The sequence below is a fragment of the Haliotis asinina genome, chromosome 2, assembly GCF_037392515.1.
Source record: "Haliotis asinina isolate JCU_RB_2024 chromosome 2, JCU_Hal_asi_v2, whole genome shotgun sequence".
In the NCBI taxonomy this organism is placed as follows: Eukaryota; Metazoa; Mollusca; class Gastropoda; order Lepetellida; family Haliotidae; genus Haliotis; species Haliotis asinina.
The window spans coordinates 42,324,507-42,346,102 of NC_090281.1; the positions used below are offsets into that span (position 1 = coordinate 42,324,507).

Sequence of the window (21,596 nt, forward strand, 5' to 3'; positions counted from 1 at the left end):
GCAGAATGAGAAACATATTATTCAGTATTGAAAGCTATTTTGCTAATATTATAAAAGGTTGCTATATACAAAACTGCTCAACATTGTTTTTAATCCTGGAATGTTTTCAGGCAAAACTGTATTTCATGACATACCTTAGTTATGTAAAGTAAATGTTGTTAAAAACTCTGTCTTTGTGACTAATATAAGCAATTATTTAAATTGTTTGTCAGTCGATCTTATTTAAAAACGTACATGGTGTTGTGTTTTCAACCATTTGTTAGTTGTGGTTATGATTTTCAATATTGTTGAGCTTGTTGTTTTTATAATGTATAGTTACTACTGACAAGAAAGCTGGTGAATATTTAACTTATTTTAATAAAAAAAATTGATTCTAATTTGGCAAATATTTATAACTGTACAATTGCTGTAAGAGGCTTTTAATACTGTTTTGTTTTTAAGTAATTACACAGACCAGGTGACAACTATGTGTATTTGGTACTGTGAACACTTGTGAATTTTTTGTATATATACTCATACTTACATTGGTATTACCTCTGTCTCACACTGACATTTGTTAACATATTTTGTAAATTTGCCATGTATTTTTATGTGTGTAAACTGCAATGAAATTGCACAATGCTGTGATAGATATACTGCTGTACTTGATAGAAAGTCAGTCATCTGCAGGCTTCACAAACACTTGCTGGTAAGGATGGAGACCAAATTCATTAGACTCGCCAAAGTAGTGTAAAGTGGCATGTAAGTCGACATAATTGAAGCATATTACATAGCTAGTGTTTTTATTACTTAGTTAAAGTTAATTTTTTTATATTTGTTAGACTTGCATACAGTGGTTAGAGGCTAAAGTGATGGCTTGAATCCTGCATGAAGCAGAGGTTATAAGTCCCCATGATCCCTAGGAAGATAGTCTTGCTTTTGGTGCTGGTGATTTATAGCCTAGTTTCAAATTATACTAAATTATAGTGAGAGGAATTAATATTTTTAATATAGAATCTAATATACTTAAACAGGGAGACTGAACATACATTTTTTGCGTTTCCATTAAATTGCTGGTAGTGCTCTTTTCTGGAGCAGAATTTTAAAACCTTTCAATACTCTCCTTCCGCTTTGCTAAATACATGCCACAACATATTCATGAAGTGTATTATGCCATTGAAAGGGATACTGATGACATTTTTCTTCTTAGTTTAACAGAAAGTAGGAGTCCATTGGTAAGTGTAATATTGCCACTGAAACCAAACAGTGTACAGTGTACAATAGATCCTTAACTATCATGTCCCAGTGTGAACTAGTTTTTAGAATGTTTTAAGATAGTGGGGGTTAGATTCCCCACATGGGTACAATGAATGAAGTCCATTTCTGGTGTCCACCTCTGTGATATTGCTGGAATATTGCTAAAAGTGGCCTAAATCCAAACTCAATCACCCATAGAACATATACATGCTTTTTATTAAATATGAAATTTCTTTGGAAAAATTAATACTAATCTTGGCCAAAATTGTTGAAATTGTCATATCAATTTGATGTGCTGGTCCATGTAAATCCATCTTTACATGATAGTTCAACTACAAAATATTTGTTACTTCTTGATCTTTTCAATGTCATGATCTTGTTTCTTTGGTTTGAAATTTCCACCATGTCTGTGTTTTGGCTGCATCCAGAATACTGTATGATCAGTTGATGTAACAGATCCACAACATATGAGATAGGTGTATCACTAAGCACTCTAGATAAGTGCCTTGGATCATATTGCATTGCATGGTGATTTTAAGCTATTAACACATTTCACATACATCATCTCATCAGTAATGTAAGTAGTATTGAACTTCTTGTAGTATTAGCACAAACTTGTCTCATCTGTGCACTAAGTGCAAGGTGATATTAAATGTAGTGTAGAATACTTACCTCTGGTGATAGTGATAGTGGTAGGAATACAGTAACCTTGACCTTGTCACCAACCCTGTCAGTTTTGCAATATCTGTCTGCCAGTTTCTTCTCATCTCCACAATTTCAGGGTACTATGTTTGATGTTGTACATAGTTTAAACAGTTATGTATTTTGTGGTGATGTCTGGAATGTATCATACTGCTTGTTGTACAGATAGTAGCACAGGGCAAGCATGTGATCCAAGTGGGGACAAATCTGTTTACAATTTGGGTAGCAGAAAATATTTGATGCTTTACATGTCTTCACAAGTACTGTTTCAAGACCGTCCAAAACATATATTACACCAAAGACAGTGCATGTTTTTATAACCATATTTACAAGGATTCACTTAACTTAAGTTATATGTAGAATATAGTCATCATATTTTCTTAAAGTGGCCCTTAGTAGTTGTCAATATAACAATCAGAAAAACATTTAGATCTCACAATTGCTGGATAAAAGAAATGGGTAAACTTTGACACATGAACAGTATTGATTTGTGTTATTACATTGTATGTTTTACCTGTTTTTGTAACTGTGCATCTTAATGTGTCACGAATTGACTGCTTCATTATGTGTAGGACCAGTCAAATACATATGACAGCAATAAAACACTGAAGAGATACACTGATTCCAGCATTCATGTGGAAGAACAAGTTCAGTCTTAACAACTGCTGTCATAACATATAACATCTGGGGCTGAAATGGTACCCTCCTACCACAGTACAGTACATATTGCAGGACAAGTTTTTCAGTTCTGTATAAAATATATGAGAATAATTTAGAAAATTTACAACAAGACTCACAACTTACATTATTTATAAAGGTAGGACAAAAAAAGTCTTATTTATGTTATTTTAAATGAACAAACTGTCATTTTACAATGAGATAAAAATGATGGTACAAAACTGAAAAAAATACAGAATTTGGGGATGGCATTATGGTATACAAAGACAAAATCCTGGCGCTTTCACTCATTCGATATCAAATCATTAAAAAATAACTCATTTAAGAAAAATAGTATTACATGGAAGGTCATTTAGTATCCTCTATATACCATTTCAAACCTAATAACAGTTGTATGTTGAGCATGAAGTAAACATTTTGTAGCTTTTAAACATACCTATTATTGCTGACAGCCTCTTGTCCATGTTAGTTTGAAAACAAACTTTTGTAGTGTTGTATGTTGTGTGGTGAATGTATCACACATATAGTTTGTGCCATATTTCCTGTTACATGGTGTTTTAAGCCCGTATTAGAGGACATTGGTTGGGGATGTTCTGCTGTGTCCTTTGTGAATTCAAACAGCATTATGGATGAAGCTCTATTTTAATTAGGGTGTGTCAGTTCTTTAGTACAGGGTAAAGAGTATACTATACAAATACTCCAGTGACGCTTTGCAACATAGCAACAGACTGAAGGTGAAAATGTATTTACACTGCTCATAACGAAACATGTGACAGATAGTGTATACTGGTCCCTGAAGGGTACTGATGGAGTCTGTGTTTGTTGTTTTAGAAACTTTTTAATGTGTAACTTTGCTTAGAAATCGTTTCAGTTGATCATGAGAATGACGTGCAGAACACAAACTGAAAAAGATGTGTAGTAAAGAAAGAAAGAATTTTCAGTTTCGCTAAATAGACAATTTATTAGTTTTTGTGCTTAAACAGATCTAAAAGGTTTTAGAATTAGAATTGTTGTATTGAATAATGGTTGCTACAAGTAAAGAAGGAAAACGTTGTACCAAGTATGACCAAAACATTGACCCGGATTGTGAAGACATTAATTTGGCCAGTTGTTAGGTAGATATGGAGCATACCAGCGTAAGTGTTGTGTTGGGAAACTACAAAGATGTATGTAGATCTTACATTTTTTAAAAAGTTAAGATTAAATAAGACTTAATGTATTCAAACACCAAGCTGTGAAATATCAAATTTGTGTTGTCATCCTATTCTGGGTGACTTTCTCACTGAATATATGAATAGAAACAAGCTATATTTTATTTATGATTTATTTTTGCTTTATAGCAAATAAAACTTGAAAGAAATCACTTAATGTTGTTTTTGTTTGTCATGTGGTATAAGATGTTGAGCAAAGAAATGTACATGTGAAGATGCTACCAGCTACATTCAGGACATGGCAACTGTGTGCACTTTGCACATGACAACTGTCAGCATTCAGCACATGACAACTGTCTACATCTTGCACATCGCAACTGTGTGCATTCACCATTTGGCAGCTATTTACATCTTGCACATGGCAACTGCCTGCATCTTGCACATGGCAATTGTTTGCATTCAGCACATGACAACTGTTTACATCTTGCACATGGCAACTGTCTACATCTTGCATACTAGTATATGCATTCAGTAAATGGCAACTGTCTCCATTCAATACATGGCAACTGTGTGAATGATGACTATTCCAAAACATTTTTGCAAAGAGGTTTGAAGGACTGTCGATCTCTATTTTAAGTGAAGTGAATGCAGTCCAGATGGAAGTAGTTCAAAGTGGTGAGATAAAACATGGGTACTATTAATACTAATTATAGTTGCATTCTTGACAATCTGGCGCTCATAAATGAAGGGAATATACTCGAAAGACACTCCAGTAATTTTGCTGCCAGTTTTGATAATTTTGGGGGTAGGTGGGTGGGAGGGGGTGTGGTTGTTTTGTTTTTGTAGCGAGCAGACAGATCCTCATACCAACGTAAGAAATAGCAGGTCACCACACTGTGTATAAAGGGTTGACGAATAGAACGGTCACTATGGTTTCGTCTATAGAAAAGTTGGTTTTGAGAGGCGAAGGAAATAAAGTCTGTGGGTCTTTTTCGTAAGTATGATCGATGTGTTTTGAAAACGAAAGTTTTGAATGCATTGTTTGTCAAACCTCCCAGTGTTTGCTCTTGGTGTATATGATTGTTCGGCATGTACGCTGTACACTGTTCTCCAGTATCATGTCCACGGGATAATGTGTACAATTGGTCATATGGCTTTCTCTGCAAATAAACAATCTTGAGTCTTTGATTATTGTACAAGTATATTTGCTGATATTTGCTGATTGCTTTATTCTCAGATCACGTTTGGAGACAAATTTTCATTTTCGATATCTAAGGTATATATGCGTTGCGATTTATGACTATTAAAGCTGGGGATATGATGTTTACAGATCCGAAGTGACAGTCATTTTGAAAGCCTCATAATTATACCCTTTGTTCAGCTTGTCCGATATGTATTTTTGTGACCTAGCGATATCATGTACATCTTGCCACACAATTATTTTAAATTTTGTTTAGCATAGTGATACTTTGTACATGTTCAACCTCAGACATTCCACAGTCTACGTCTGTGTACATAATGCACGCTCAATGTGATAATCCCGATTGGTAGAATACCTACCCAGTAACCTCAGCGTGTCCCAGGAATGCTATCTAATCAGTATCCTCGTGAATTTAGTGCCCCCAAAGTGGTGTTATACATGATATTAATCAATGATTTTTGTTTTGGCTTGTCTCGATTATTCACAAGTCGCTTTGGTATGGATATTTAAAAGTAATTTTGTTCTTCAGCCTAAACCCAATAATACCCCAGCTAAAGGTGTCTTATGTTGTGATCAATACTGATTGCTGGCAAAACAGCAGCCCGCGCGGAATCAAAGGAGTGCCCTCCAGCCCTTTACGCAGAATTTCTGCATACCGCGATTCTGCAATCTATTGCTTGAGTTTTACTGTTTGCGTATTATCCTTGATTTACTTAAAGGAATCTCTTAAGAAATACTAGAAGTGTGTCTATAGCAAACTCAAAGGCAGAGCTAATTGTAAATGCTCTAACGGTTGTTTGCTATACGCATCTCGTGGCCAGGGCCAAAGACCGCTGCCATATCTCCGTCGTTAAAGGCACTATTTCATATGACTCTTCTCCAAAAGTAAAACTAAAAATAATGCATTTTTCTCAATAATACTAACGATCAGCACTCAGGGAATCAACCATATACGTTATACCAAAAGAGATTTCGTATTCAGATTACAACATTGAACGGAAAAGTTCGAATAAATAAATGCAATAATGCATTAAATCGGCTATCGCCTCTACCGGTTGAACAACATATCAAGTGACCCCTGTAGAGTTATATCCCTCTTTATAAAATATCTTGTAATTCCTTTAAGGAGACATAACTCCGACGACACCGAGTGCGACAGTTCTCCGTGTACTGAGCAAATGTTTACGTTCCATATATGGAAAGTTGAAAGCTGTTAGCGTTGAAGTTTAAGTTATTGATTTCAGGTAAGTCATACGGGATAGTAAATCTTTCACTGCAAGAAAAGGAAGCTTGAGTGATTGCCTATGTCCCAATATAAATAATATAGGCCAAATTATCATCAACTATGTACAAAATTGTGCCTTTAAAACGTAGAGTACTGCATTTATAGACTAGAGGTGACCCTTGCAGAGTTGTAGTCAAATGGGCCAAAGTCAAAAGGGCCCTAGACTTAAATCAAAAGATTACTGACTAGTGTCTGACATCCATTACTCTGTTTAAACGTCTTGTAGTCAGTACAGAAACAGATGCATGGGTGACTGTACTCGTAACATAAGCACTTAACCACTACTGTTAATCCTGTTTAGGTTACTGACAATAATTGTAATCATTACACAAACAGTTCTAAATGTATAAAGTAAACACTTACCCACTCTGACATGTTTAAGTAAACAATACTGAGACAGTCCGATATGTTTAGGGTGTTTACGATTTTAACTACTGCAAAAACGTGTAACAAATTTCTTTCTATCTTACTGTTTTCTAAATGTTTTGTCCTTTGGTTTAAGTCTATGGCCCTTTTGACTTTCCGTTGGCCTTTATGGCTTTCCTTTGAACCTTTTGACTTTTTGAATTTTGGCCCTTTTGTCCTTTGGCCCTTTCGACCAGCTCCCCAATAGTCAAGAATCTTCACCTTACAGGTGACGTGTTGATATCCGGACAAATCACTGGATATGATTGTTGTGAACCTGGATAGGGAGGGGGATGCAGTGTGGATAGCAGCACACTGATCGTGGTTTCTGTCTCTAGCTGAACTCGCTTGTCGTGTTCATCGCCTTGCATTTACACGGATCCTAATATCAGAAACATACTTGGAGTATTTCTCAGGGCATACTGACCGTTCTATTTGCGATGTAATAAGACCTTCACGTGTACTTCGGCAAGGTACTATGTGATACTTTACCGAGTCGTCAGTGGCTTGAGGTGCAAGTTGAGGTTTCTGCCACATCGTTATTCTCAATCGAACGGTTAATAAAATCTTTCACGCGTGCCCCTTTAATGTAAACACTCGTCCTACCGTGCTTACAGTAATTGTTCCACAGCCGTGCGTGCGATAGTTTCTTTACCCTGATGGGTGTTTTCTGGCAAAACGTCCAATTTGTAGAAAGAGAGAGAGAGATAGAGAAATAGAGAGAGAGAGAGAGGTGGTATGATGTGAAACTCTGGTTGTAACACGTCCTCCGCAAGTTGTGCTTGTCCTTAGATAGGGGCAAGGTTGGTTCGGATACAGCGCTCGGTGTATGCGGTTCGATTGTTCGTGGTTGTTCGCGGGTTGACTTGACTGGGGTGGAAACGTGCCTAGTGCGGCATAAAACAATATGAAGTTCAAAGAGGCAAAGAATTGCCATTCTAGTTTTATTTGTAAACAGCTGTAACAGGTTGAATTTTCCAAATACGTCACGGCACTTTGCGAAACCTTAAGTTAGTGCCTACTTCGCGAGACCTTAGTGATCCCGGTGCCAGAACTGGATCTCTGATATACGTTTGTCTCAGGATATCTGGTAAATGGGGGTAAGCTGGATCCAGTCTTGCTTATGGTTAGACTGCGGGCACAAACGAAGCCGGCAACTAGCTTAGTGCCGGGAGTCGTGCCTCACGAGACATACAGGCCCTATACGGGAGCTAGATTTACTAATTTTATATGTTTCAGCCTAAGATCCCTAGAATAATACGGAAATAATTTTCGGTCTACCTTTTCATGTGCTTTCAGTTGCCGTCTATCTTAGCACCTTGGCATGTCTGGAATATATTTTCACAGTTAACATCAACGAAGGGAAACCGCGAAAGCATGGTATTTGATAGCATTTTCTGAAGTTCGGAACAGTTTTAATGGTGTTTGGCAGGTAACTGGAAAATTTGCTTATATAACGTAAACTATAAAATATGAATATGGACGGAACAATTCGCAATGAGCGTACATGTGGATCGACGGGCACCACCTCAAGTACCACGTTGTTGTTTTTCAGTGACTATAGCACTTGGAGAAGGAGAGGTTACATCCCGGGTACCTATACACAAGTTTACATGCCACACCAAAACAATTAGTTTTAAAGCTTTCATAAATACGATTTTATTATTAACTACTGGTTCATGTTCAACCAACAAAGACTATGTGTTATTTCATGCGAGTTCAGTTTCAACATAAAGACACTTTTAAAATATCACCGTGTTTATTGTAAACAGTATCACGCCTTTTGCGCTCTGGCGAGAAAATGCTTTTGCTATGAAAACAAACGCAGAATGGCAGAAAAAAACAAGCTAACGGTGATTACAGTATGGAGAATTTCAGATTAACTTCCAACGTCTGCAGGCACCAGCATGAAGCACCATGCTGTTCTATAGCCCGTTTGTCGCGCGATTACCCGTTAGTGTGCTTGCAGCAGATCTAGAATAGTTTTGTTCGCCCAACTACTTTCCTTGTCCATTTACAACAGAAACAAACAATCTTGTGCGAAATACATTTCCAATCAAAGTCCTAAGGATTGGCATCATCGTTTTGTTTAGATGATAGTTGTTCAATGCCTTGGTGAAAAAACCTTTTGAGTCGCCTGACCTGTGTTATACTGTCTGAGATAATGAATGAGCGAGTATGGTTCTATGGCGCTTTTAGCAATATTCCAGCAGTATCGAGTACACCAGAAATGGGCTTCACACTCTGTACCCATGTGGGGAATCAAACCCGGGTCTTTGGCGTGACACTCGAATGCTATAACCACTAGGCTACCCCATCGCATTCGGCTGAGTCTATGTGTGAATTCAACAAGCGACCAATGTGTAGTCAGTATCGTTGAAATTCATCGCTAAGACAGACAACTATTAATTCCTAATATCTTGACATTATAAATATGCCCGAGATTACTATTCATCGGAAGATAGGAAGGCGTGTGTAATTTCCGACTGAGTAATAATTTCACCAGTGATTACTTCCAGAAAACATCGCACAACAGTGGTGTCTGAAAGACTGTTCAAGAGTCACGTTGCCATACTGCACCGAAACAGCGGAAAGAGACTGTTTTCAAATTTCCTTATTACAATAATGCTATTAGTAGCTTGAATCAATGATGTGCACGGAAACCAGTGTTTCGTGGATGTATGCCATCATTTCTACACTTAAAATGTGACAACGCCTTGTTATTTCCGCATGTGTGCAATGTGAGTTATTTTGCCCGACACTCTGCGTTACTGGTTTCTTGATGTCGTCCACACACACAATGCACTGGGCACGACACCATCAGCGGCTGACTCTATGTAACACTGGGGTTCTGATAACGATTCATAGTACTACGGGAGATCGTCAAATGCCTTTATTGACATACAAAGACACAAAATAAGTAACAACAGAACAAAAAGACTTCCAGGATCACAACAGAGATTATACTGTCTAATGTCAAATCAGTGAATGGACCCTGTTCATATCTGTATGGAAACTCAGCGTAACCCCCTACGAGTTACTTTCTTAATAGTTCACTTCACTAACATCCATTGTTACTTTATAGAACGTACACGTTTGTGATTGCATTCTCTTTGTATAACAAGTCACTGTTATGTTGACATTTGAAACGTTGATGACAAGCAGGACGTCCCGAAGACTCTCCACTGTTGGTATGAGGCAATGCCCAGATAAAGCACTGTCAGTATCACGTGGTACATTCAATGAACACTGTAATGAGTTTTGATGGCTCTTGTACAAGTCACTTAAGCTCTGGCTTATCTACTCGAATTTCATTTCTTTATTTGACTGATTCTGATTTCGTTAGCAGAACCTAAGCGCTTTCCACCAAACCTTCCCATAAATAGTCGACCGTACCGTTTCTTCATGTCAGTGCCAATAGCTCCATTGTAGGGAACGTACTCACTTCTCTTATAAGGGAAGTAGCCAAAGGTGTTGCCAATGCCTAGCGTTCCATATCGCTTGCCCAGGGTCAGAGGTCCACGATACCCGCTGCCCATGTTCAAAGTGCCGTATCTCTTACCCAAGTTTAATGAACCGTACCTCTTTTCCAGTTCCGTCTCAGATACAAGATCGCTCTTCTTGCCAATGTTGAGACTCCCGTATCTCTTTCCAACACTGCTGTAAAGTCCTCCAAAATTGAGTGTCCCAAACCTCCTGCCCATGTTTGGGTTCCGGCTGCCCAAATAACGGTTGCCCAAACCCAGCATACCGTAACGCTTGTTAAAGTAACTGCCAAGGTTAAGGGTTCCCCATCGTTTCTCCACTTCATCATCCACCCTCTTTCCCATATTACCAAGATCTAGAGTGGCAAACCTCTTCTCGGCTTCATAATCAGATCTGGGAGGAATATACATCCGTTTCCAGCTCGAGAACAACTTTCCGTATCGCTTGTCGTAAGGCTCTATATCCTTGTCCTCAATCTGTGGTCTCACGCCATCTGTGGTGATATCTAGCACGTCTCGTAGACATCGGACGGGGTCGTCAACACAGTTCTTACAGATTTCTAGAGCATCGGCGTCGCTGCAACATTCGCTCGGTGGCAGTGAAAGAGCTTCCGGAAGCTGAGCACATGCTATGCAAACGGCAGCCACCCTCGGGTCATCTCTACACCATCCGAGACCGCTCATGTCCTCCTCATCATCCTCATCATCATCCATCTCTGGGGCCTGCGTGGCTTTTGCTGCCTCGCTATTGGAGGACTTGGTCTTCTCAGTGGCATGCACGGCAATTACGGACAGAAGGACCAGTAAAAACGCGGTAAGCCACCTCATCTGAAAACAGAGGACATACTAAAAGTGAGTTGGGTTTATTGCACTTTTAGCAATATGTCACCAATATCACAGCGGGTGACACTAGCAAGAAACTTATAACAAACTCAAATTATACTGACAGAGAATGATGGCCAATGTGACTAGTCGTACCCCAGCTGCATAGGTCTGTGAAGTAGCATTCCGTAAGTCCGGAAGTACATTAACAATATGGGCATCAAAAGATAAAGATAAAAAGTCTTTTTGCATATGTTTTTGGATATGTTAGGCTGAGCCAGGATGTTGATGATGTAAGGATGTTTATAAGCCAAAATTGTCAAAAAGCCGTACACTGAACATTCTTTAGCAAATCTTTTCAAGAATATCAATATGGATACTGTAAAATATCTTGTCCATGCCCGCGTATCTCTGTTATGTTACAAGGATTATTATAAACACACTTTAAAGATCATTGTGCCCCTGACTACTACCTGGAATGTCTTTGTGAATGTATTTCCGACGTTTTGGTATACTCTGCACGGGACGATCTCAGACACGACCTAAACAACCGTCGCAGTTTTGAACCACAAGTTGATAATCCACTAGACATCTCATTAGTTGCATAGCGTTCCTGCCACTCACAAGGTTGGCAGTTTCATAACTCACATGTCACCATGATGCAACGGTGAAGAGACACTGTCGTTCTTTAGGTTTTTGTGCGTGTGCGTGTGCGTGTGCGTGTGCGTGCGTGCGTGTGTGTGCAGAAGTACAATTATATCGGAGGTGCTAGGTAACAATTTGTTGCATGTAAAAGCTGTGTGCTGTTCACTTAACTGTGATGACTACTCTCGTACTATATCCGCACGGGGTTTGGCTGCTAGATAATTTCTTGTCGGAACCAAAACACGACTGAAACGCAAACGGCTGATCAAACGGGACACAGGATACAGAGAGCAATAGTAAGGTTAGAGAGCAATAGTAAGGTGATTGCATCTCTCAAATGTTGTTGTCCGTACAACATTGGATGTAGTCTTCCTCCGTTTCTTATGCTTCCAGTTAAACTAAAGCACAAATCAAGCGCGTGGATTTATCGTTTGGTAAATGCTTCTAACCATTTGTATTTCATTATCTGGGCTGGCATACTTATGTGCATGTTCTGTGGGTGTTGGGAGGTTTAGTCTGCAAAGTAATATTTCTGTCATCGACCTGTGTTTCCACGACCTAACAAGGAAGTAGTGACAGCAGCCGAGGTCGATGTGGCCGACATGTTCAGTATGTTTTCCTCCTGAGAAAATACAGCACGCGGCAATAATAAGCCGACCTTTTAAACGAACGCAGTCAACTAGGGAAACCAAGTATCAAAACCTCTTTTATTATTATCAACGAGAAGTTTGCCCAAGTGTCCACATTTGATCAGTTGAGGTTACTTTTAGCCACAGAGAACAGACAATGGTCCAATCCGCCTACGGACCAGCGACTTTTCAAATAGAAGCGATCCTGGTAAAAGCTCTGCTGCTTTCTTTACCCCTATGAAACCACTGATGACTTCGCCGTCTTTTGAATAGCGCCATTTAATTGTGTGTTTGTGCTTATTTTAGTCGCTCGGGTCTGCTTGTTTCTAGACAAACGTCGATCACCCATCGCTCACCGAAGATGGAAAAATCGTGTTCCTTCGTAGAACCGGAAGTCGTCTGCCACAACAAATGACCTCCGCCATTCTGCTAATTTATCGCTTTTGTAAATGGAATTCAAGAGAAGTGAAGCTACAACCCTTCATCCATTATATATACATATTTTCAGCTTCGTTGCTATGGCGGAAGTCGTGTTTCTACAAAGAGGCCCATATGCGAGAGTGTTGAACGACCTTGATCATCGTTCATTCATAACAATAAAGCGTCTCTACATTTATTATGTTATAATTCATGTCTCTCGCTGCTACATTCTTCTTAAAATGGAATGTTCTGTAACTTGTTATACTACAACATACCAATAATTGAACATTTGGATACCCATAAAGACTCGCTTGCGTGTCTTCTACACGTCATTAGGAACGTGGAAAATGCGTGGGTGTGTAGGTGTCTGAGAGTGTATGCGGGTATCCGTGACAGTATGAGAGTGTGTAGGTGTATGAGGGTGTGTGGGGATGTCCGTGGTTGTATAAGTGTGTGGGGTAGTGTGAGATTGTGTGGGGACGTCTATGGCTGTATGAGGGTGTGTGGAGAAGTGTTGGGATCGTGAGCGTGTGTCTTTTGCACGTGTGTGTGAGAGAGAGGTGGGCGGTGTTGGGTGTAGGGTGTAGGAGTGTGAATGAGTGTTAAGGTGTGTGTAGAGGGGTGTGTGTAGTGTGAGTGGAGGGAGTGGGGTTAGGGATGTGAGTGGAGGGAGTGGGGTTAGGGATGTGAGTGGAGGGAGTGGGGTTAGGGATGTGAGAGGAGGGAGTGGGGTTAGGGATGTGAGTGGAGGGAGTGGGGTTAGGGATGTGAGTGCGGTAGTATCATGTCCTATGGTGTCATTCAGGATTTTCAAGACAGGCAAGTCAAAATAATACAATTTTTAATTGCAAACGTTTGCACTTCAAATTCACTTTGGCTGCAATGATTACTGCGGGGAGGGGGTGGGGGGAGGGGCTGTGTACGTGTGCGTGCACTTGAATGTGTGGAAGATAGGTTGATGACTGGGCAAAGCGATATACATTTCAGTATTTCTGAGAACCTTTTTTTATATGAGGATAGTTTAGCCTCGCCTGGTAGTTTGTGACACGTCTAAATACGTATATGGTGTGGAGGTTTCATGACGAATGCTAAACAATGATCAAAGCCGAGATTTCCGAAGTAGTGTTAGCGCTAAGATTGTCTTTAGTGACATGCAATACCACTGACTTAAGGCTACATTAGCGCAAAGACAGCTTCGAAAAAATAGGCCCAGGATCTCAAAGTTTCAGTAAAATATGTATGCCGGTATTTTCAAGAATCGTGATGAGGACTGTGGATTTTCAGATATCTTCAAATGTTAACTTGAGATTCATCTAAAAATCAAAAGAAGCAGATAAATGTTTCAAAACCAGTCAAAATAATGACATATTTAAGGTATCAGATACATCAACCCTCGTCGATAAGGACAACACTCCTAAACTCGCGTATAGATTTGTTACCATGTCAGACTGCTGACATCAAACTCACGATTAGCAGATTGATTCCACTGATTTAATGCAAGGAGAACCGTATACCTGATATACCTACTAAGAATGACACTGTGTTGTCAAACAAAAGGTATATGGTTTTGGTCTGTTTCTGCTTGATTGATTCAAAATAGCCCTGAATGTACGATACATTCAGCAGTCGATGATTCTGCTGACATTCAAGATGCTACACTAGCAGAGCAAATCAATGAAGGAGTGCCCGTCCCTGCTCAATACTCCTGAGTTAGAGCTCTGTGTTGGATCTACTCGCAGCTGTTATTGCATCCACCCCATGTGACGCGCGTAATTACCAAACTTCATCTTTTCATGAAACAAGTGACCCCCGGGATTATCGGTTGGTTTCATAACGTAGCTGACAAATCTGTACAATTAGGCTGCCTGTGTTGTGTGCAATTATGCTCATATTGAACAGGGTTATCTTCCCCAGGGCTACTCTTTAATTAACCTGGTCAGCTTTATTCGACGTTACCATTTTTCGTCGTCTCCAGGAATAGTTTACTTAGACTAGCCACAGGTGCTGTTTTTGCCTGGGCAGTCTACTTGATTGGTTGGGGTAGAGAGGACGAGGAGAGCGGGGAGGGGGTGAAGAGAGAGAGGGATAAAGCAGGGATAGGGAGAAGGTTGACCGAGTGATTTTGGAGCACCTTCCATCTCGTAAGACGTACAGAGCTGCACGGCTAGAGAACAGTAACTGTTGACGAAGACGCTCTCCACAATGTCTACTGATGTTCGCTGCATCAGCTACTGGTGTATCGGACACACAGCACATATACATACGTTTCAGAAATGAAGATGTTATTAAGCGAGTTTCGCATCATACACATCACACAATATGATTACAAATGTTACGATGCGAGTAACAGTCTATTATTCTGTTGGTTATTCTAAATGCCATGCAATGATTTAAACCTGTGTGCACCTGTTCACTGATTAAAATGGCCTCTCGAGACTGACTGTTATGCAGATTATTTACATTGTACTTTCAGCAATAGGAAAGAAAGTGCATAGGGGCCTGTGTATATATTAGCAATACAATGGGACTGTTATCCTTGTAAATGGACTGTCGGTGCTAATGATGATGATGAATTCATATGAAAACTGCTGAAAGTCGATGAAGAAGAGGGTCTGAAAGACTATGTGAGGGATGTTGTTAACAGATGGGCTTTAGGGTTTCTGAGAAAAAGTCTTTACTGTTGATTTCTCATATAGTGATAAAAATTATGTTGCAGAGTAATGGGGGTACAGCTGAGAAGACTCCCTCACTTTGGCCTTGGTGGCTGCCTGGGAGAGAAGAAGGCAACTCCTGGAACGGAGAGATCAGTATGGAGAGTTACAACATTCTTCAGATACTTTGGAAAGTCATTATCATAAATACAGCTGAGTGTCAAGGGGAGGGAGACGCTTGAAATTCATTCTTAACGATATAGTGAGATCAGTGAAGGTGAGTTGTGCGTTAGGGTTGAACACCGAGGCAGGATAACATGCCTACGTCTAGACCCACCTTTCCTGTGCAACATGGCAAGGTGGAACTGGGTCTGTTTGTATCGCCTTGATAAACATCAGAGAAAAATGAAGGTACAAGTCTGGTTTGCGAAAGTCACGTGTGCCTGTTTGTTCATGTTTATGTTTATTTCACGCTAGTACGTGTTTGAAGAGCGAGAGGAGTGAAAACATAGGTGTGGGTCTCGTATGATCGTGTTCCACAAGAATATGCTTACGTGTTTATTATAATCAATACCTGTTGTTTTATTGACTTCGACCCACCGATTCTGCCACGGAGAAGATATTTATTCCCATAAACCCCCAATTCGTTATTTAATTACAGATTGTGTGACTCCTGACGCATCCAGTCTACTGTAAATGTGTATTCCATTGTCCAACGTAAATCCAACTTGTTGAGTAGTCATGCTTCAAGGTTGCACCTTAATACCAGCTGAGCTGTCCTTCCAAATGTCAAGCAGTATGACGGCAGCCCGCCAGAGATTGCCGGACACTCCACACAATCCACCTTTAATGTTAGCGGGTAACACAAGCATTGGCATTTAGGAAGTGCAGCCACATTGAACGTAATGCTTTTGTCAAAGAGTACCAAGTCTCACGGGTTGTTATTATGTTCTAATTATCCCCTGGTCAGAGACATGACGATTATTCCAAGTGACACACTAGTCTGGACAGTTTGTAAATAACATCCTATTATTGATACCGATGTCGGTGATAGTAGAGGAGAGAGAGGATCTGACATGTAACAGACTTACAGACAATATCATTACATGATGACAGTACTACCACTACTACTCCCTGTCTCATTCCCTCCCTCCCTCTCTCTCTCTCTCTCTCTCTCTCTCTCTGAGACAGTACCACTGCCCCACAGTACAGACACAGTCATTCTGTCCATATTACACAGAGATGGGGACAATGGTTTTCTCGTTCTCTCCATCTCTCTCTCTCGTTCACTTTTCACCTTTTTTTGCTCTCTCTCCCCCTTTGCTCACTTTCTCTTTTTCTTTATCCCCCTCTCTCTCTTTGAGATGTAGCATCGGATAATGCCCATTTCTCACCTACTTTTCTTACTCAATCTCTCGTTCGCTCGCCCCTCTTCTCTCTCTCTATCTCCTTGTATATATGTGTATATAAACCTGTCTCTCTCCCCTCCTATCTCTCTACCCTATTTGTGTCTCTCTGAGATTCAGTATCGGGTCATATTGGTAGACATTAGCCCCTCTAGATGGCCAGCCACAGACGTGTCAACGTATGATGACGATGCATGTACTCGCCTCAGGCCATCGCATCTTTCGCGTCATCACCATCTTCATCCCTTCATTCCAGCCTATGGAACATTCTACATCATCAATGGAAAGTGGCGCCTAAAGTGTCTGAGGTAGAATAATTTGACTTTAAAATAATTGCATTAGCAGAATAACTTAATAGTCTTATTTGATATTGTCACGATAGGATGTGTTAAGTGACCTATACGCAAGACAGTTTGATCGTTCAAGGTTAAAATACATTTTGACACTTTAGTGTCAAGGACATTGTTGAGCACTGATAGGATGTTACTTATTAACGGTACAAGGTTACCATTAAGTAGAGTGAGAGAGTGAGTGAATATGTGGGGCTCGAGTTCAAACAGAATAACGATCCTTCCAGTGAGTACCAAGCCATCAGTTCCAGCAACAGTTATTCATGACTTTTAAACGAATATTTATAATTCTAAATAATTTTACTGCAGAACCTGTTTACTGTACTCAAGACGCGTGTGCGAGTTAGAGTGACGGTTTACTATACAAGAGCAAAATATGACCCAAGGGTATGGCATATCACCGAGTGTAATCCTCCAATAGCCCAGTCTTTATGGCGAGTACAACAGGTTCGATGGCCAAGTATAAAAGGAGACGTTGGTCTTTAACAAACTTGTAACACTGTCGCAAAATCTGAAATCCAGTCTCCGAATAACACTAGCTGTAATAGCATATATGATGTAGTCATACTGTTCAAGGTGTGTCTACACTGGCAGTAAATCTTGGTGCACGTACAGGTGGTGTGTCTTGATTGAAGATTGATTGACTCTTGATTGAGTCAAGGGGCCTCACACAATGGGCAGCATCTATATCACACAGCATGTCATATTCTCAAGGTGTAGGAGAATTCATTATTTCATCACTGGTTTGGGATGTAAAAGGGAGATGAAAGGCTTAATAATGTTTACCCACAACATGAAAACATCATGTTTTCTAGAACAGACAATTCCACAAAAGACTTTACTTTAACTGAAACGAGAACAGTTTTGTATATATAAATAAAAGATTTTCCAAAGTCCATTTTTAGTAGGTGCGATTTAAGTACCAACATACCGCATGATTTAAACATGCAGTTTGAGGGTACATGTATCCACCATGGTTCGTCATCCCTCACCTGGTTTCTCAAGTAAACTATTTTATTCTAGTGTATAGACAACATGGGTGAAAATTAACGTTAGAAACATAAAATTATCTTTAATAACATTGTCAGAGTTTGAGGCAAATGTAATTCATGTAGTTCGATGCACATACTGAGAAGTAACTTACAAGATATGCGTTGCTAATGTTATTGAGATCAACAATGGTGTTTTGATGGAGCCTCCTAGAGTTGTGTATGCTTTTTAAATACTAGCAAAGGGAGTCTTCATGAAATAAATATACCCGCGGACTGACAGTTGTCTCAGTTCCAAGCTCTATTCCAACAGTGTCGTCATACTGCCAAAATATGCTCCAACATGCTCCATAACATGCTCCAACTCCCTTGTGCGATACGAATGTTTTAGTAGTAACAAATTAGTCAACGTGTGGGTATTATTTATACGTTACCTCGTATTCAGTGCCTATCAAGTTACATATATCGCAGTCAATACAAATGAGTACTCAACAGTTGTCAGCTAAATTACATGGTGATAACGGGAAAATCACACCGTCACTCAAAATGTTGTTATTTATCTAAGGTGTAATTCAAGCCAGGAATAAGATATACAGAAATCAGCCCGCCTGGGAATCAATGAATCAACGGTTCCTACCTTTCTGGTCGTGCTCTTCAGGGCCTACGATGTGTATGCATCCAGTGAGGTGGACCCATGCGTTATAAACCGACACCGTCAGCCTGCGATTGGCTGAGTGGCCGCCCCCATCACAGGGCAGGTTTACTCGTCAATACTAGGAGCTGCTGTCAACCTGCTGCTTGCCATCTCGTGACAATGTAGACAGACTTAGGGCAAGGCAGCTTTTTCGGGTAAAGCTCGGTTGTTTTTTTATTGATTTAAAACTGTTGAAATTTCGCCTCCATTTCCGCCTTTTAATAGTTTGGTCAAACGATTGATGTTGATTTATCCTTGTTGAGTTAATATTGTTTGAGTTGGACCCCGTGCTATTGGCAGGAGACGTAGTTTGAGGTCAGGATATCCTCCCGCCACCTCCCCAACCTCCGTAGGTGATATACACATACCGTCACAGAGACACGCGTACTTAGACATGGAGTGAGTGAAATGTTCATTTTGGGGGGCAACGTTTCTCAAATCAAGAAGCATAATCAGGGTAATCCAAGACTGGGTCTCACGACAACAGTTTTCTGGTAAGCAAAAAGGGCAACATCTATGTAACGCCAGTCGCGGATCTCAGACTGCTGTGGATGTTCATGAAAGAATGAAAGAATCACATTTGAGTGTTCGATTTGGTATGGCACGTGCAATAAGGCAGGGAGAATTTAGCACTTTTGTAAAACAATGGCGTCTTTACCGAAAAGGTCCCACACAGTAACGGTCTGACAGGTCCTTTACAGTAACGGTCTACCCGTGAAGACGCTGGTCAGTAGCCCATTCTTGTCGTAAAAGTCGGCTAACAGGAGTGGGTGATCAGGCTCGCTGACTTCGTTTACACGTCATCGTATCCCTCATGATAGATACTCAAGCTGTTGATCACAGGATTGTATGGTCCAGACCTGATTAGTTACTTACCGCCGCCATGTACCTGGATTACTGAGTGCAGCATCAAACTGAACTCACTCACAGTAACTGTCACACCCTGCATGGAAACTTTATACAGAGCATGACTCAGCTCGTCATAGCCTACGTGTATGTTTGTTATTCACAGTGATAAAGGTTCTAACATCCAGTCAGAGCATGGCCATTTATATCTATGACCAATTCGTACTAAGTTACTATTAAAGTCTAAGAGTAAGGTCCGCCACTTAACACGACTTCCGTCGAAATCCCAGTGTCTAGACCCTTTGCCGGTTCAACACTGTCACGTGACCGGACCGGAAGTAGTTACGGGGAGAGGGCGCGACCACGTGACTTTGTCAGGGGAAGATGAAAGCCCGTGAGAACGATGTGTGAATAGATTCATTAGAGAGGCCACGAGGCACTTTACAATCAATCTTCTGTGCTGTGCCACACACTCTGCATGTCTTCATGAAGCACAAATGACATTTCAGAAGTCTATCACGTGAACAGCTATCGCTGAAATCGTGCAAAAATGACATATATGTTGGGGTAATTGATCTAATTATTATGTGTCATTTCTGGTTATTGTATTTCTATGGTGCGTTACTATGTTCCTATGCTTTGCTACAAAACACGGCTGCCGCTAGAAATGTTAATTGATTTGCCATATATGTATCCTTCAGACATTAAATCAAATACATTATACAAACTGTTTTTGTAACCGCTTCATCAAAAGACTATTGAGGAGGAAATGGATGGGACTTGAATATCAAAGATGTTATTCTGTTAGCCAAGCTCAATTACAACCACGCTGTCTACAAATATTGCGCGTTACTGCACATGTGCATGCACATCCATATATTCATAGATCCTGTGGAATGTTCCTAGCGGCAAATGCTGTACATTGCATTTACCTTCATGTTCACATATTTCCTTACAGTCCCTTTACAAAACTCTAAGTTTTTACATGGCATTAACATTCGTCCATATATATTATTACCTTTGTGTATGCCCCCTGCTCTGTCCGTTCTTATACCAGTTAACCATTTGTCAGTAAGTCACCATTATCCTACTCTGGTGAACGTGGGCCTACCATGACGATCAGACATTGCCTGTTTTAACGAACGTTTTTCAGGTGTTCCGCGTCTCCGAACCAAGATGGCGGCTGTTGACTGAAGACAACAGACGATACCGGATGCCGTCCATTAGCGACGTTGAGTAACTGCGATGAAAATGGCGTAGAGCACGCTGACGCTCTTGTGAGTGTTTACCTGTAATGAGGAAACTTGTCCAGAGTTAAAAGTAAGTGTTGCTTCTCGGGAAAATTATTTGGATACTTGTTTAGGAACCAATAACGCTGGACAAAGTATTGAGTTGTCTCGACTGTTTCAATGATACAATTGATCTGACCACTTCAACATCCGGTGCTACTTAGTCCAGCTATATGTGTTTCCGGACGACAGCGGGCAGTGCCTGGAAATCATTACAGGGGAAGGAAGGGACGTTAGCTAGCGGACCAGCGGAGCATTCATTCTGCATAAGGCAGGGGGCATAGCTATGATGTATGTTATCTATATTATATAAATGATGAATGACAAAAACATTATCTCTCTCCATCTCTCTTTCTCTCCGTCTCCGCCTCTCTTTCTCTAGCATCAGACAATACCACTTTCCAACCTTACGTAAAGACACCGCCATTCTGTCCATGTTGCAGAGAGATGGGGACAGTGATTCTCTGGCTCTCTTTCTCTCTTTCGTCCACTCCCTCTCCTCTTTGTTCACTCTATCTCTCGCTGTTTGCTGTATGTGGCAGGTAAAAGATCTGCCCACATGAGTTTTCACTGTTTACCAAATTTATTGACGTGCAGGCTCATGCTCGCTATCGTCCACATGCTATTCTAGTTAACAGACGCCCAGAAATATATTCAATATTTCGGAACATACCTATTGGTGTATGAAGGATGATGATGAGACACCACAAAC

The 21,596-nt window shown here is 40.4% G+C and overlaps 1 protein-coding gene across 1 annotated transcript; it reads right to left on the reverse strand.

The window, feature by feature from the left end:
* Window positions 1–9,536: 9,536 nt before the first annotated feature.
* On the reverse strand, window positions 9,537–18,741 carry LOC137272536 (uncharacterized). The gene is made up of 2 exons (XM_067804924.1): window positions 18,693–18,741; window positions 9,537–10,971 (listed from the first exon to the last, which is right to left on the reverse strand). The coding sequence occupies exon 2, from the start codon at window positions 10,969–10,971 to the stop codon at window positions 9,970–9,972; it is 1,002 nt and encodes a 333-aa protein (XP_067661025.1). The 5' UTR covers window positions 18,693–18,741; the 3' UTR covers window positions 9,537–9,969.
* Window positions 18,742–21,596: the final 2,855 nt, after the last annotated feature.

Excerpts from the sequence above, each read along its gene's own strand:
- LOC137272536 (XM_067804924.1), bottom strand. The coding sequence starts at position 10,971 with ATGAGGTGGCTTACCGCGTTTTTACTGGTCCTTCTGTCCGTAATTGCC.